A 14,189-nucleotide genomic window follows, 5' to 3' on the forward strand; every position below is an offset into this window, starting at 1 on the left:
ATCAAAAAATGCCAAGTTTATTATAATTTTTGAATGAAGTTAAAAACATTTAGAACTTACCATTGATTGTATTTTTGGTCTCTTCTTCTTTTGAATGCTTATCTTCTTGATTTATGCCATCACTTTTTTGCACATCAGGTGGTACGGAAGTTTCCGTATTATCTGTATCATCAACATCAGCACCTGCAATTTTTTTTGGTTCTGATAAGTCCGATTATTTGTTGTGTACACAAATAACACATGTTCACGTTTTTATTTTTTTGGAATCATGACTTACCTAGTTCGGCGTCTTGTGTGAGTAGCTGAAAAATAGGCCCATCAAGCAATCCTGGCATGTTTTTTGTTTCGTTGCTCCTGTCCAATTCTACTCATTTACGTGTAGACATACATATACGTGTTACTTTGTGTATGTTAGAACTTTTAAGATCGTTGATACTTGTGCTGGATTAGTTTTAGTCATAGTTTGTAGCTATTTTGAATGTACAAGGGCTTATTTTGTAATTCTCTAGAAGTTAGGTTCCTGACCTAGTGTAGATAAGATTCCAGCAAATTTATAAATTTGCTGGCTAGTCAGGAACACTATAAATAGCCTTCACATTGTAACCTTGGCAAGCTTTTGGCTCTTGAATGAATATTGGTGTTGTTAAATTCTAGTATTGATCTTGTGCTCAAATCTGATATCCAAGGTGTTTTATTGCTTTATCTTATTGTTTGGATTCAATACAATACTTGTTGTATTCATCAATCCATTAGTTTCACCTTCATCTTTGATCTTTCTTAACTTTTCATAGCTCAAACACCTAATCAATAGGTGTTTTGGGTTTAAACAACCAACCACTGTGATCCGGATTGATTTTGGGATCTACAATTTGGTATCAGAGCCTTAGTGCTCTTGGTTGTTGTGTTCTTGTTGAGATTTTTCATAGTTTTGAAGGTTTTTCAAGAGTTTCAAAGTTTTCAAAATTTTGGACTTAAAATGGATTGATTTGGTGTGTTTAATCAATAGATTGTTGTTAATATTTGATTAGGGAGTTATGTTGGACATTTTGATACATTAAAACATGGTTTTTGAGCTGTTTTTGAGGGATTAGAGGGTTTTAGTTCGTGTTAAACCCTCTGGCCAGCGAAATTAACTTGAATGCAGCGAACAATATATGAAGGCAGCGAATTTATTTTTTTTGAATATAGCGAACATATCTTGAATATAGCGAACTTAGCAAAATTGTTGAGAAACTCATCGCAGGATCATTAATTTCGACGATCATCATTCGAGTGAAATTACTGATCATCAGTGAAATAGTGTCCAGTGACCCTTAGCGAAATTATCGAAGGCGACTTCGAGAACTGTGATACTGAACCACAGCGTTCTTATCATGGTAATCGGCGGAATTAATCTAACTAACGTCTGTGTTGTGTTTGTCAGCGGAATTATCGTGTTCGCTCGTGCAGGACTACCTAAAGTACCAGCGAAGGTCGAAGATTTGTCAGCGAATTTGATCAAGCTCCCTTGGTCATCCGCGAAATTAACTTTGTCACCGGTTATCTGTGACTTGTCAGCGAAATTAGCTTCTGATCAGCCACATTTTGTCAAAATCAAGCAAAGATGTCGTTGAATCAACTAAGTCCAATTGCTCAAGCGGAACTTGAGACTGGAACCACCACTCGGCCACCAAAGTTGAAAGGGGCTGAAGACTTTAGCACCTGGAAGACTCGCATTCAATCGTTCTTCGAGTACACGGACTACAATCTGTGGCTCTCTGTCACAGCTGGACCCCACATTCCAACTGTTGTTCGAGGAGATGCGGTAGTTGCCAACAATGATGCAACTACCTTTACTGATGAAGACAAGGCTCTTATACAACGTGATCGTCGTGCTCATGCTGCCTTGACCATGGCACTTTCTACTGATGACTGCAACATGTTTGAAGAACACCGAACTGCAAATGCACTCTGGAATGCATTGATTGAGTACTATGAAGGAAATGAGGAGCTGATCGAAAGCAAGAGAGATATGGTGCAGAAACAATATGACATGTTCTGTGGAGTTCGTGGAGAAAGTCTTTCCGATCACATCAGTCGTTTTCTGAATATGATGACCAAAATGAAGAAGGCGGGAAATCCTGTCACAAATCGTGCTGCAATCAAGAAGTTGCTAGATTCACTTCCCAAAGAATGGAGCCTACAATGCATGATGATCAAGAAGGATTTTCTCAACAATCCAAACCCTGTCACTCTGTCCGACTTGATCAACACACTAAGAGCCTTTGAAATGGATGTCAACAAAAGAGAGATGAACACTGCCAGCTACCCTCTAAAGTCAACTCAAACTTCTGCTGGATTGAAAAATGTTGCATTCCTTGCTTCAGGGGGCACCACTCCACAAGCTTCTGACTTAATCTATGCCAACGCTTCCGCAAGCGCATCGAAAGCTCCACAACTTGTTGAGAAGACTATCACTGTTGACACTCAAGCGTTGAAAGTATCCACTGAAAATGTGGCACTTTTCAACACATTTCTAAGCAGCTATGAGGCCCTGATGTCTGGAGAACTAAGAAAGGAGATGTTCACAGCTGAAGACATGTATCAGGTTGATCCAGATGATATGGAGGAAATGGATCTGAAATGGCAGATGGCCATGATCACTTTGAAGTTAAAGAAATTTCAAGACAAAACAGGAAAACGTTTAGGTCTTGGAAAAGCTGGCTTTGACAAGTCTAAACTTAGGTGCTACAACTGCAAGAATCTGGGCCATTTCAAGCGTGATTGTCCTCTGTTGAAAGAAGGAAACAGTGAAACCACTCCTGCTGTAAAGCAAATCACAGTTGAAGAGAACAAGAACAATGCGTCTCTTAGCACGCCAAAAGCTTTAGTCGTCGAAGACTATGATTGGAGTGAGGAAATTACTGAAGCAAAGGAGCAAGTCAACAAAGCTCTGATGGCCAAGATCTCAGGTGAATCATCATCAAGGCAGTTCGAAAAGCAGACAGCTGGAATTCCAAAAGGAGACAATACTGCTGACAAAGGCTTGAAAAGCATTCTGACTTCAGTGTAGCCTGAAAATGAAAAAAAGTGTGGAGAAGCAGAGGAGCATGTTCGAAAGAGGCATCTGATCAAAAGAAGGGTAAGGAAAAGGTCCCAACAGCTGCCATGAAAGCAGATTCATCAAAAGAGAAAGCTGACAAGGACTTGGTAAACAGTATTCCACTTAGTTTTAAAGAAAAATTATGCACTCCTGCATGCGTTGATGTCGTGGCACACTACAAATCGTTGAATCTAGAATATGAGAGACAAAAAGACAAAGCTTTAAAATTTAACAACATGCTTAAACAGAATGAGGCTGCATATCAGAGAAAGTTGAATTCAACTTTAGCTGAAATGCAAACTCTAAAAGAATTTGTGTTTAGAAAAGATTTTATCATAAACGATCTCACAGAAAGTTTAGAAAAAGCTTTGAACGAAAAGAATAAATTACAAATTATAATAGACAAATGGAATGTCAGTCAAAAGGCCTTTACTGACATTAAAAACTGCCAACGACCAACGTTTGTGAAAGACGGGATTGGGTATAAGGATAGGCACATAAATGAAAGAAAACTATTCTTCCCACCACATAGCAAAAACTATGTGCCTATGCCGACTCCTCATCCCGAAAACGATCTCATAAATGAAAAGGCATCTGTTGAACAAAATGAGTTTTATGAAAATGAGACAATCGCTAACTGTTCTTAAAGTAATGCAGATCCCATTGTGTGTAAAGAAGATGTGTGCGATGAGGATGGAGACTGCGGCGGGTCAAAAATAGGAATTGGATATTTAGGCGACAGTTATTCCACCGTTAACTGGTTCGCCTGGAACTGTTCTAGGAAAAACAATGTTAAGGATGAATGTAATAATTTAAGTAGGATGGATGACTGTAATGGCCGAGTGCCTAAATTTAAACCTACGGATGACTGTAAGGGCCATGTGCCTACATTTGAGACCCGTGATCGTGAACATTGTGTGTCGAAATGTCATGATTTAAATTATGCGTTTTGTGATGATAAAGTTGCTTGTGAATCTCCTGTATTTGTGCCAGAATTGAAAAAGAATAGTTTTGGAAAATTCCTCACAGAGGAAATTCCCGAAATTTATTCCTTCTAGAACAGGTGTGACGGATTCAGAAAAGAGTGTTACTGAAGATCATGGCAAGGAAGACTCAAGTGTCACTGCCTCAGAAGACGAGCAAAGATCAGAAAGTTCAAGTGAAGATCAAACAGTAAGTGATGAAAGTCTAGAATTCCCTAGTGATGAAACACAGAAATCCTCAAGTGAAGATCAACCCACCAATGATGAAAGTTTCGAATGTTCAAATTCTGAAACCATTGAAGATCAAGACTCAGAAAGTTCAAACAAAGATCAAAGTTACAATGAGTCGAGTTACGAAGCAAGTGAAGAGCAAAGCTCAAGTGAGGACAACATGTCTGAAAGTTCATCCGATTCAGACAATGATGAAGAATACTCAGAAGATGAAAGCAGAGTGGACAAGAAAATGAAGAAAGCAGAAAGCTCAAGACTCTCATCACATACATTATCTTCTAACACCAAAAGACCCAGACATAAAAGATGCTTTCGCTGTGGTCATTTAGGACATACAGCGAAACATTGTAAAACCAAGAAGTTTTCTAAACCAGAACATGATTTTCTTACAAACGTCACATATCAATTAAATTATCTTAAGAAGTCTGTTAAAAATCTGGTTGAGTCAACTGCCTATTTTTGGAAACAAAAAGAGGTCAACGTGGGTCAAAACCACGATAGATTCCAAATGAAGCAAATCTGGGTTCCTAAATCAAGCTAATTTGTATATATTTTTGTATATCAGAATAAACTCCAGAAATGGCTTCGTATGCTCATGGAATACATCTGGCAGGTGGACAGCGAATGTTCGAGACACATGACTGGATTGAAGGAACTTCTGAAGAACTTTCGCTTCATCGATGGTGATTTCGTATCTTTCGCTGGAGACGAGAAAGGAGGAAAGATTGTTGGAGTAGGAGATGTGGTGTCTGAAGCCCTCACGTTGGAGAATGTCAACTATGTTCCGGAGCTGTGCTACAATCTCATGAGTGTCTCACAAGTCTGTGATAAAGGAATATCGGTGCTTTTCAATGACATGGAATGCTTGTTCCTCAAGCCCGGATATGTTGTTCCTGCTAAAATGATCATGCTCACTGCTCCAAGACAAAACAACACATACGTGCTCAACATGAAAAATGCCAAGACACATGACAATCTAACCTGCTTGATCTCTAAGGCTTCAGAATCAGAATCACTGCTTTGGCACAGGCGATTGGGGCATGTTAATTTTAAAAATATGAATAAACTTTCCAAGTTAAACTTAGTAAGAGGTCTTCCGGTTAAAGAATTCCTATTTTCTGAAAAATGTATAGCATGCGCCCAGGGAAAACAGCACAAAAAATCGCACAAGTCCAAAGCAGTGAATACGATCACTGCGCCTCTTCAATTGATGCATATGGATCTTTTTGGTCCAATTAGTGTTAAAAGTCTTGCTAAAAGTTCTTACTGTTTGGTGATCACCGATGATTTCTCTCGGTTTTCATGGGTCTATTTTCTTGAAGCAAAAAGCGAGACAGCTGAAGTTCTCAAATCATTCATCCCGCTGATTGAAAATGTGACCAAACTAAAAGTGAAGTCGATCAGAAGTGACAATGGGTCCGAGTTCAAAAATCAGACCTTCATATCCTTCTGTGCTGAAAAGGGAATTCATCTTCAATACAGTGCAGCCAGAACTCCCCAACAGAATGGAGTTGCTGAATGCAAGAATAGAACGTTGATCGAAGCTGCACGAACCATGCTGGTGGACTCAAAGCTTCCTATCATCTTCTGGGCAGAAGCTGTAAATATGGCATGTTACGTTCTAAACAGGGTACTTATTGTAAAACCACATGGAAAGACAGCATATGAACTTCTCTTCAAAAGAAAGCCGCTCATTGACTTCTTCAGACCATTTGGTTGTTCGTGCACCCTTCTAAATACTCAGGAAAATCTCATCAAATTTGAAGCAGTGGGTGATATCTGCTACTTCATGGGGTATTCATCCACACAGAAGGCCTACCATGTTTACAACAAAAGAACGAAGATGGTGATTGAATCCTACTATGTTGATTTTCAAGAAGGAAACTACACCAACACCGGAAGTACTCCTGATTGGTTCTATGATGTGGGCGTGATTTTTAACACCTTTGAAATTCCGGAAGTAGCTCCAGAAACTGAACCTGTTGAAGACACTCAAGTTGAACCACTGTTTGACTCATCTGACATTGGTTTAACCCCTTTTACCACCCGTCTATCTCCATCATCTGCTGACCCTATTCTGGCTGTGAATGAAGCAACTGGTGACACTTCGCCTGAGAACACCCAAGACAACGGTGCTTCTTCTTCACAGGCGAATGTGGATGAACCAACCCAAGAAGCTGATCCACCAGTGATTTACGTGGATGAACACTTCACCAACCTTCCGCAGCAGATTGAATCTCTGACAAATGCCGGATACAAGACAAACAGAAATCATCCTCTTGAAAACGTCATCGGCGCAGTCGAAGAAGGAGTACGTACACGCGGGCAGTCATCAAGCATCAACAAAGGCCTCTTCGCAGCTTTTCTTTCGCAATCCGTTCCACGAGACATTGAAGATGCTATACAAGACTCCAGTTGGGTCCAGGCCATGCAGGAAGAGCTACCTCAATTCAGAAAGCTTAAAGTTTGGGAACTAGTAGATTTACCTGAAGGAAAGTTTCCAATTGGTACTAAATGGGTCTTCCGTAACAAGATGGATGATCATGGAGTGGTAATCAAGAACAAGGCCAGATTGGTGGTACAAGGTTTTCGTCAGGAAGAAGGGATTGACTACGAAGAAGTATTTGCTCCGGTTGCACGACTGGAAGCAATCAGAATATTCCTGGCATATGCATCATATAGAAACTTCAAAGTTATCCAAATGGATGTCAAGAGTGCTTTTCTTTATGGGAAAGTAAAGGAAGAAGTTTATGTATGTCAGCCTCCAGGGTTCGAAGATCCTCATTTTCCAGGTCGCTATTTCAAGTTGGACAAAGCACTCAATGGTCTTCACCAAGCTCCACACGCTTGGTACGAGACTTTGTCCACATACTTGTTAGAGTGTGGATACACCAGAGGAAAGATCGACATGACTCTTTTCACCAAAAAGATCGGGGAGGATGTAATGCTGGTTCAAATCTACGTCGACGATATTATCTTCGGGTCAACGAACGGGGCGTTGTGCAGAGAATTCGAAACCGTCATGAAGGCAAAATTCGAAATGAGCATGATGGGAGAGCTGAATTTCTTCTTAGGGCTAGAAGTGAAGCAAAAGGAGGATGAGATTCTCATTCATCAGGCCAAGTACATTCGGGACATTCTCACGAAGTACAACATGAACGACTGCAAAGTTGCAAGCACCCCGTTCGCCTCTCGGACAGAGCTTACTCTAGACCCTCAAGGAAAACCAGTAAACAAATCCTTTTATCGCTTGATGATCGGTTCTCTGATGTATTTAACGGCTAGCAGGCCAGACATTATGTGGGCAGTCTGTCTCTGTGCTCGATTTCAGACAAATCCCAAGGAATCTCATGAAACTGCTGTAAAGCGCATTTTCCGCTATCTCAAAGGAACTCCGAAACTAGGTCTTTGGTATCCTAAAGATAGTAATTTTGATCTTATTGCATATTCTGACAGTGATCATGCAGGTTGTAAAGTAGATCGCAGGTCCGTATCAGGAGGATGTCAATTCTTGGGAAATCGTCTGATCTCATGGCAAAGCAAGAAACAGACAACGGTGTCCACCTCAACCGCTCAAGCAGAATACACTGCTGCCTACAGCTGCTGTTCACAAGTTCTCTGGATACAAAATCAGTTGCTTGATTATGGAATCAACATCATGAAGACTCCTATATTCATCGACAATGAAGCGTGTCTAGGAATTGTGAAGAATCCCATACACCACTCAAGAACAAAGCACATCGAAATTCGAATTCACGCAATTCGAGATGCCTACGAGAAGGGATATATTCAAGTGGTGCCAGTGGATACAACACAGCAGCGAGCCGACATTTTCACGAAAGCCTTCGATAAAACCCGATTCAACCAGCTGGTAACCTGGTTGGAAATGGTCAATTTCCTTGAATGGAAATGAATCTTGTGATCAAAATTTGTTGTTAAAAAAAAAAAAAACGTTTGTTGAGAGTAAAACAAGTATCGGAAAATGTCGCCCACCAAAAAGATTTTCTCATTAAAATTTTATTTTCGGGCAAATGGACGCACAAAAATAAAGATTTTAGGGGGGATATATTCAGAAAATCTAAAAACGAACGCTTATGTCTGATTCCTGCTAGAGGAAGTGATAGAAAATTGCTAACACTTTGTCATTTCTTGCAAATACAGAAAACAAAAAGAAATCGGGGTACCAAGCAAAAAGAAATCATGCTGACCTAGACGCTATGATATTCTTTTAATAATAAGTGCCTTAAAAAAAGGCCAAGCCCTTTCTAATAAGCGCCATTTTTGGCCAAAACCCATAATAAGATTAGTTTGGTAACTTTGCTGTACAGTGGTACTGACCTGTTCACCGAACTATCTGTCTTAGCCCTCGATAGCTCTTGGGATCTCTGTTGTACGAAAGTACAGACCTGATCTCCGTTCTATCGTTGAAGAGAATGAAACCAATATACTCACCTGTTATGAAGAATCTTTGTGCATACCTTGATCGCGGGGGTATGTCCTGATGTGGGACTCACGGGGGCGTAATGATTCTATTCTCAATAGCTTGTGTGGGGGCCATCGAAGACTTGTCAATATTACCAAAAACATGATAAAAGCGCTCTCCGAAGGCATGTTGAAAGAAGGATGCATGGATTTAAGCGGACAAACATACTGGCAGTTTTTCTTGTGCCCTGGTTAGTAAACAATAATAATAATATATAAAGAATTTGGCAAGTGTTGGCGGCGAAATTAAAATTGTTTTGAAAACATTCCAGTGGCGGCGAAATTAAGATACCAGCGAAATTGTTATTTTGCTGGTTATCTAACTTCCTTTATAAATATCCCCAAACCGTCACTTTTCAAAATTTTCAAAAACCATCTCTTTCAAAAACCACCTCTTTGTCATTCTCGCTAATTGTTGCTGATCATCAAACACTCTCTTTAAAACTGTCACAAGATTCATATTTGTTCAAAGATTCTCAGTATGGTGAAGAACCTCGAGTGGGATAAAACGTTGAAACATAATCAAAGCATCAAGCTAGATGAGGTGCCTCAAGATTTTGAAGATGTAGCTAGATGGGTGCGTTCCAGCAGAATCGGTTATGCTGTGGAAACAGACGTTAAGGTTTACAAGATTCACATACAAGAATTCTGGGAGAACGCAAAACCTGAGACTATCAATAACAAAAGAGGGATAGCGTCAACGGTTAAAAGAGTAGAGGTAACTGAAGACAGGATTCGCCAGGTTCTGAAGCTACTAGACAATGATCAAGATCCGTTAAGCCTGAGCAAAGATGATATTCTGGATGGTTTTCGAGGAATGGGTTATGCTGGAGATTTCTGTCAAAAGAAAGAAATTAAGAGAGGAGGACTCACCAGAGACTGGAGATTCATCGTTCATGTCATTTCTATGAGTCTGGCACACCGAAAGGGTGGTTATGATGGTTTGAACTTGGAAGGTCGGCAGCTATGCTAAATCTGTGTTTAAATCAGAAGTTTAATCTCTCTGGCTTAATATTCAACTATATGCTTGAAAATGTAAGTGGACCAACGTGGGCGATGTATCCAAGATTTGTTCAGATGCTGATCAATGACCAATACAAGGATCTTCCAAACGATGGAGATCTTTACAAGTTTCACGTCCCCACAAGCCGTCAGTACACTGAGATCAAGACTAATGAATGGGTGCTGTTGCATGACTGGATGTATCGAGCTGAGAGATTGCCTCTAGTAAAGGAAGCTTATAGAAAGTACAAGGAAGCTGTTCGAGAAAAACAACAACGAGCTGCTCAAGCTCAAGCCAAAGCAGCTGCAAAAGAAAAGCGCTCTAAAGGAAAAAGGAAAGAAAAGCAGGCGGCTGAAGACGAACCACCCAAAAAAAAAGGGCACCGAAAAGCACTGAAAGATTTATGGGTGCAAGCATAAGGGCGGCCTAGTCAGAAGAACACCGCCAGCATATTAGAGATTTGAAAGAAATTCACGCCTTGCAAGAAAAGGAGAAGAGAGAAAAGAGGTTAAAGCGAAAAGAGATATCAGCCTCAGAAAGACCAGAGAGTGTGACTGAGGAAGTTCAATCGTTGAATGATTTCGTAGATGCAATGATTGTTGACCCCGATGAAGCCTCAGCAAGCAAGGGCCCCTCCAAAGTGTCTCCTGTGAAGCCAACGAGGGTTTCAAAGCCTCCAGTACCTCCACAAAGGGTTCGTCCCTTTCAAGAACTCTACGACAAACTGATCAAAGATACCGGTCCCTCAGTTGCCAAAGAAATCTGTCTGCTTAAGAATCAAGTAAACGACACGAACTTTCTGAGGGAAAAGATCAAGGATCAGTGGAAGAAAAACAAAGAAATGAATGCCTACATGGCTAAGCAATCCAAGTTCATCAGATTCCAGCAAGCAGGGTTGGAGAAAATGTACAGGATGATGAGAAACATGTGTGAGCAAATGAAAGTGAAGCCCATGTTCTCCTTTGAAGAAATTTTCGACTTTGAGGCGTTCATAGAAGAAGAAACTGCTCGAAAGGAAAAGGAGGCTGAGGTTAAGAAGAAGCGTTTGGAATCGGTCGAAAAAGTAACTAACGGAAATGAAAGCGATCAAGAGGCAGTGGATCGAGATGATATGCCGGCCAAATTTTTCGAATGGGGTCTTGAAGAGGAAGTTCTCTATGAACAGGAAAATGGAAAAACCTTCTCTCCTGAGCACCCTCAATGGTTCAAGAAAGAGAGAGAAAGACTTCCGGATTTTTATCAAGTAATAACAGTAGAAAAGAGTGAAGCTACAGATAAGATCATCAGCTGGATGTACGACAACCTTCGAGGAATGTTTTTGGTGAAAAGACGTGGTGGCGTAATCTAGTATTTTCAGACCAGTTTTGATCTTTTCACACTTCCCAGGTGGGATCTGCGTGAGCTTGGTCGTCTGGACATTCTGAACCCAGAAGAAAGAGGAATCGGAAGAGATTTTGAGTGGATAATTGCAAAAGAAAGCAACAAGGGTTTCCCCAATCATACTCCGCAGCGTCCAAGACGTAGAGTGTCAAAAACAACCATTGATCCAGTGACCGGAAAGGGAAAAGTGACGTGGGTGATCAACCCAGCCAAAGTTGTCACGAGGATCAAGCTTCCTGAAGAAGTTCCTGTCGCTCTCAATGATTTCAAGAAATGGTTTTATGATAGCAGGATTGGTGAAGCTGTGATAAGATCCAATGAAAATGTGGATATTCGTATTCTGGATCCTATGGATGTCTTTATGTTTGGGCTCTCAGATCTAACAGTGTTGAACGCTAATCGCATAAATGTAGGAGCTGGAAATGCAAATTTGGAAGAGGCTGCGTTATTTCAGAGAGCGGTAGAGCGAGCCTGGAAGTTGAAAAGAGATATGCTGGATGTGGTAGATAAAATTGAGAAGAGGAAAGAAATAGAAGAAAAGAAAAAGGAAGCAAGAAAGAAGAAGAAACACGAACGAAAGAAAGAAAGAACTTCTGCTTCAACAACTGAACCCACCACAACATCACCACCTCCGGCCTCATCCACATATGAGGCCACTATGGAGGACCAACCAATTAGCGAAGCTGCAACAACTCAAGAAACTCAAACTGCGCCAATCGAAACCGAGGCACCACCAGAAACGACAACAAGCAAAGAAAAACCAACAGAGCCTGAAGAGCCAGCTGCAAAGAATCCAGCAGTAACAACTGAAGAATGAAAAGACAAGTATGCAACAATCTAGGGGGGATATTGTTAGAACTTTTAAGATCGGTGATACTTGTGCTGGATTAGTTTTAGTCATAGTTTGTAGCTATTTTGAATGTACAAGGGCTTATTTTGTAATTATCTAGAAGTTAGGTTCCTGACCTAGTGTAGACAAGATTACAGCAAATTTATAAATTTGCTGGCTAGTCAGGAACACTATAAATAGCCTTCACATTGTAACCTTGGCAAGCTTTTGGCTCTTGAATGAATATTGGTGTTGTTACATTCTAGTATTGATCTTGTGCTCAAATCTGATATCCAAGGTGTTTTATTGCTTTATCTTATTGTTTGGATTCAATACAACACTTGTTGTATTCATCAATCCATTAGCTTCACCTTCATCTTTGATCTTTCTTGTGTTTTGTCAGCCTCTCCCCCATCTAGTTAGTTAAATGCGGCCACGTTACTTTTAGCGCGTTACTTTGTATGACTTTTTTACTTTATTGCTAATTAAAACATGTTACATTTTTTTTACTTGTAGAGAAATGTAACATTGTTGTCACTATGTTTTTTTTATTATTTTTGTATCTACAATTGTTGCACGTGTATGTTGTCGTGTATGTTGTCGTAGACACAACTTTCTTCCTTCGCTTGGCATCACCATCACCCCGATCACCTCCAGATGCTGCATACGTTACTTTCTTCCTTCGTTTGGCATCACCATCACCCCGATCACCGCCAGATGTGTCACACCCCCAAAATCCACCTGCGGAGTACTACCGCTTGGAGGAGTGACTGACCAGGATCCAGCCACCAATCATATTGAACAAGCATATGAATAGTTATAAAAGTCTAACCAATACAATTGGTGTTCATACAAAACATAGTTTAAGTTGCAAGCGGAAGCATAAGTTTTAAAACCAAAACATAAGTTCAATTGTTTCCAAGTTTAACATGGCACGCAGCTATCCATGTCCCACAACGACTCTCCTCCGAGCAAGCTCCAGCTAAGTACCTATGGTCCTGCAAAGCATGTAGTAATGAGTCAACAACTAGTTGAGTGAGTTCACAGTTGGGTGTTTGTTTTAAGTTGTTTCGAAAACAGTTTCCTTTATCTGGCATCCTGCCGTGGGGGTTACCCCATAGTTAAAAACGTGACTTGTTTATTCCCAGTTACTCTGGCATTCCAGCCGTGGGGGCTACCCCGTGTTAGTTATCTGGCATTCCGGCCGTGGGGGGGCTACCCCATGTATACACTAGACTCGTTACCATATCGACTGCTGACTGTAGTCATGTTTATGTGCCCTGAAACTGTCATTGTCTATCATCATTGACGTGCCCCAGATCCATTAGTTCACGCCCGTCCTCTGCGGCACGGTGTGAGGTTTGTCAGACCTAAATAGCGCTATCTAACTAATGACCTGCTCGCCATTGGCCCGACGATTAAGTCGATATAAAAGGAGGGACTTCGTGATAGAGTTTTGGTCTAGTACGAGTTATCTGTCCGTAAGGACGAGGAAATTACATTCCTGAACCATTGCTGTCCTACCCAAGGAGGACGAGGAATCTACGTTCCTTAACCCCATTCCCAACCCAGGGAATCCCATGCTTTGTAGAGGGTGTGAACTCACCTTGGTTTGCTCGGCAGATACACAGAAAAGTCAATCAAGTTGTAAGTGGTCAACTATGTCCTAACATAGATACCATTCAAGTCAAGTTCGTATCCAAGTAGTGCACGTATGTTCTACACGTATACTAGCAAGTAACAATCATGGCATACATATCTAGCATGGCAGTTCAACAACAGTTCGTAACAGGTTCCATAGTAACGTTCATGTAACAACCCAAGTCTAAGTGTGGCCCAAACAGTTGGACTCGTAATAGCACGCAAGCCCAAAATACGCATTCAACAGTAACACAAGAAGTCCATAAGTCCGGCCCAAATACCCAAGCCCGTAGCAGTGTGGAAGTCCAAACAGTTGGTTTGTGTGCGTGGTCTCGAGTCGAGACTAGAGATCTCGAGTCGCAACTGAGGTGGTCTCGGGTCATGCATGTATTCGTCTCGAGTCGCAACCGGACTCGCAAGTATGGTCTCGGGTCATGATGTTTGTGTGATGATCATGTGTGGTCTCGAGTCGAGACTAGGGGTTCTCGACTCGCAATCGGTGTCGCAAACTGAGGTCTCGAGTTGTCATGTTTATGGTCTCGAGTCGGAATCAGGTGT

General features: G+C 41.0%; 1 protein-coding gene across 1 annotated transcript; it reads left to right on the forward strand.

Annotated features, from left to right (window-relative positions):
• Nucleotides 1–3,903: 3,903 nt before the first annotated feature.
• LOC110893241 lies at nucleotides 3,904–9,751 on the forward strand. Its single transcript, XM_022140360.1, has 6 exons — nucleotides 3,904–4,062; nucleotides 4,112–4,516; nucleotides 4,862–5,325; nucleotides 5,536–6,379; nucleotides 6,446–7,324; nucleotides 9,251–9,751. The coding sequence occupies exons 1-6, from the start codon at nucleotides 3,904–3,906 to the stop codon at nucleotides 9,749–9,751; spliced, it is 3,252 nt and encodes a 1,083-aa protein (XP_021996052.1).
• The last annotated feature ends 4,438 nt before the right edge of the window (nucleotides 9,752–14,189 follow it).

Source organism: Helianthus annuus, chromosome 2, assembly GCF_002127325.2.
Source record: "Helianthus annuus cultivar XRQ/B chromosome 2, HanXRQr2.0-SUNRISE, whole genome shotgun sequence".
NCBI classification, from domain to species: domain Eukaryota; kingdom Viridiplantae; phylum Streptophyta; class Magnoliopsida; order Asterales; family Asteraceae; genus Helianthus; species Helianthus annuus.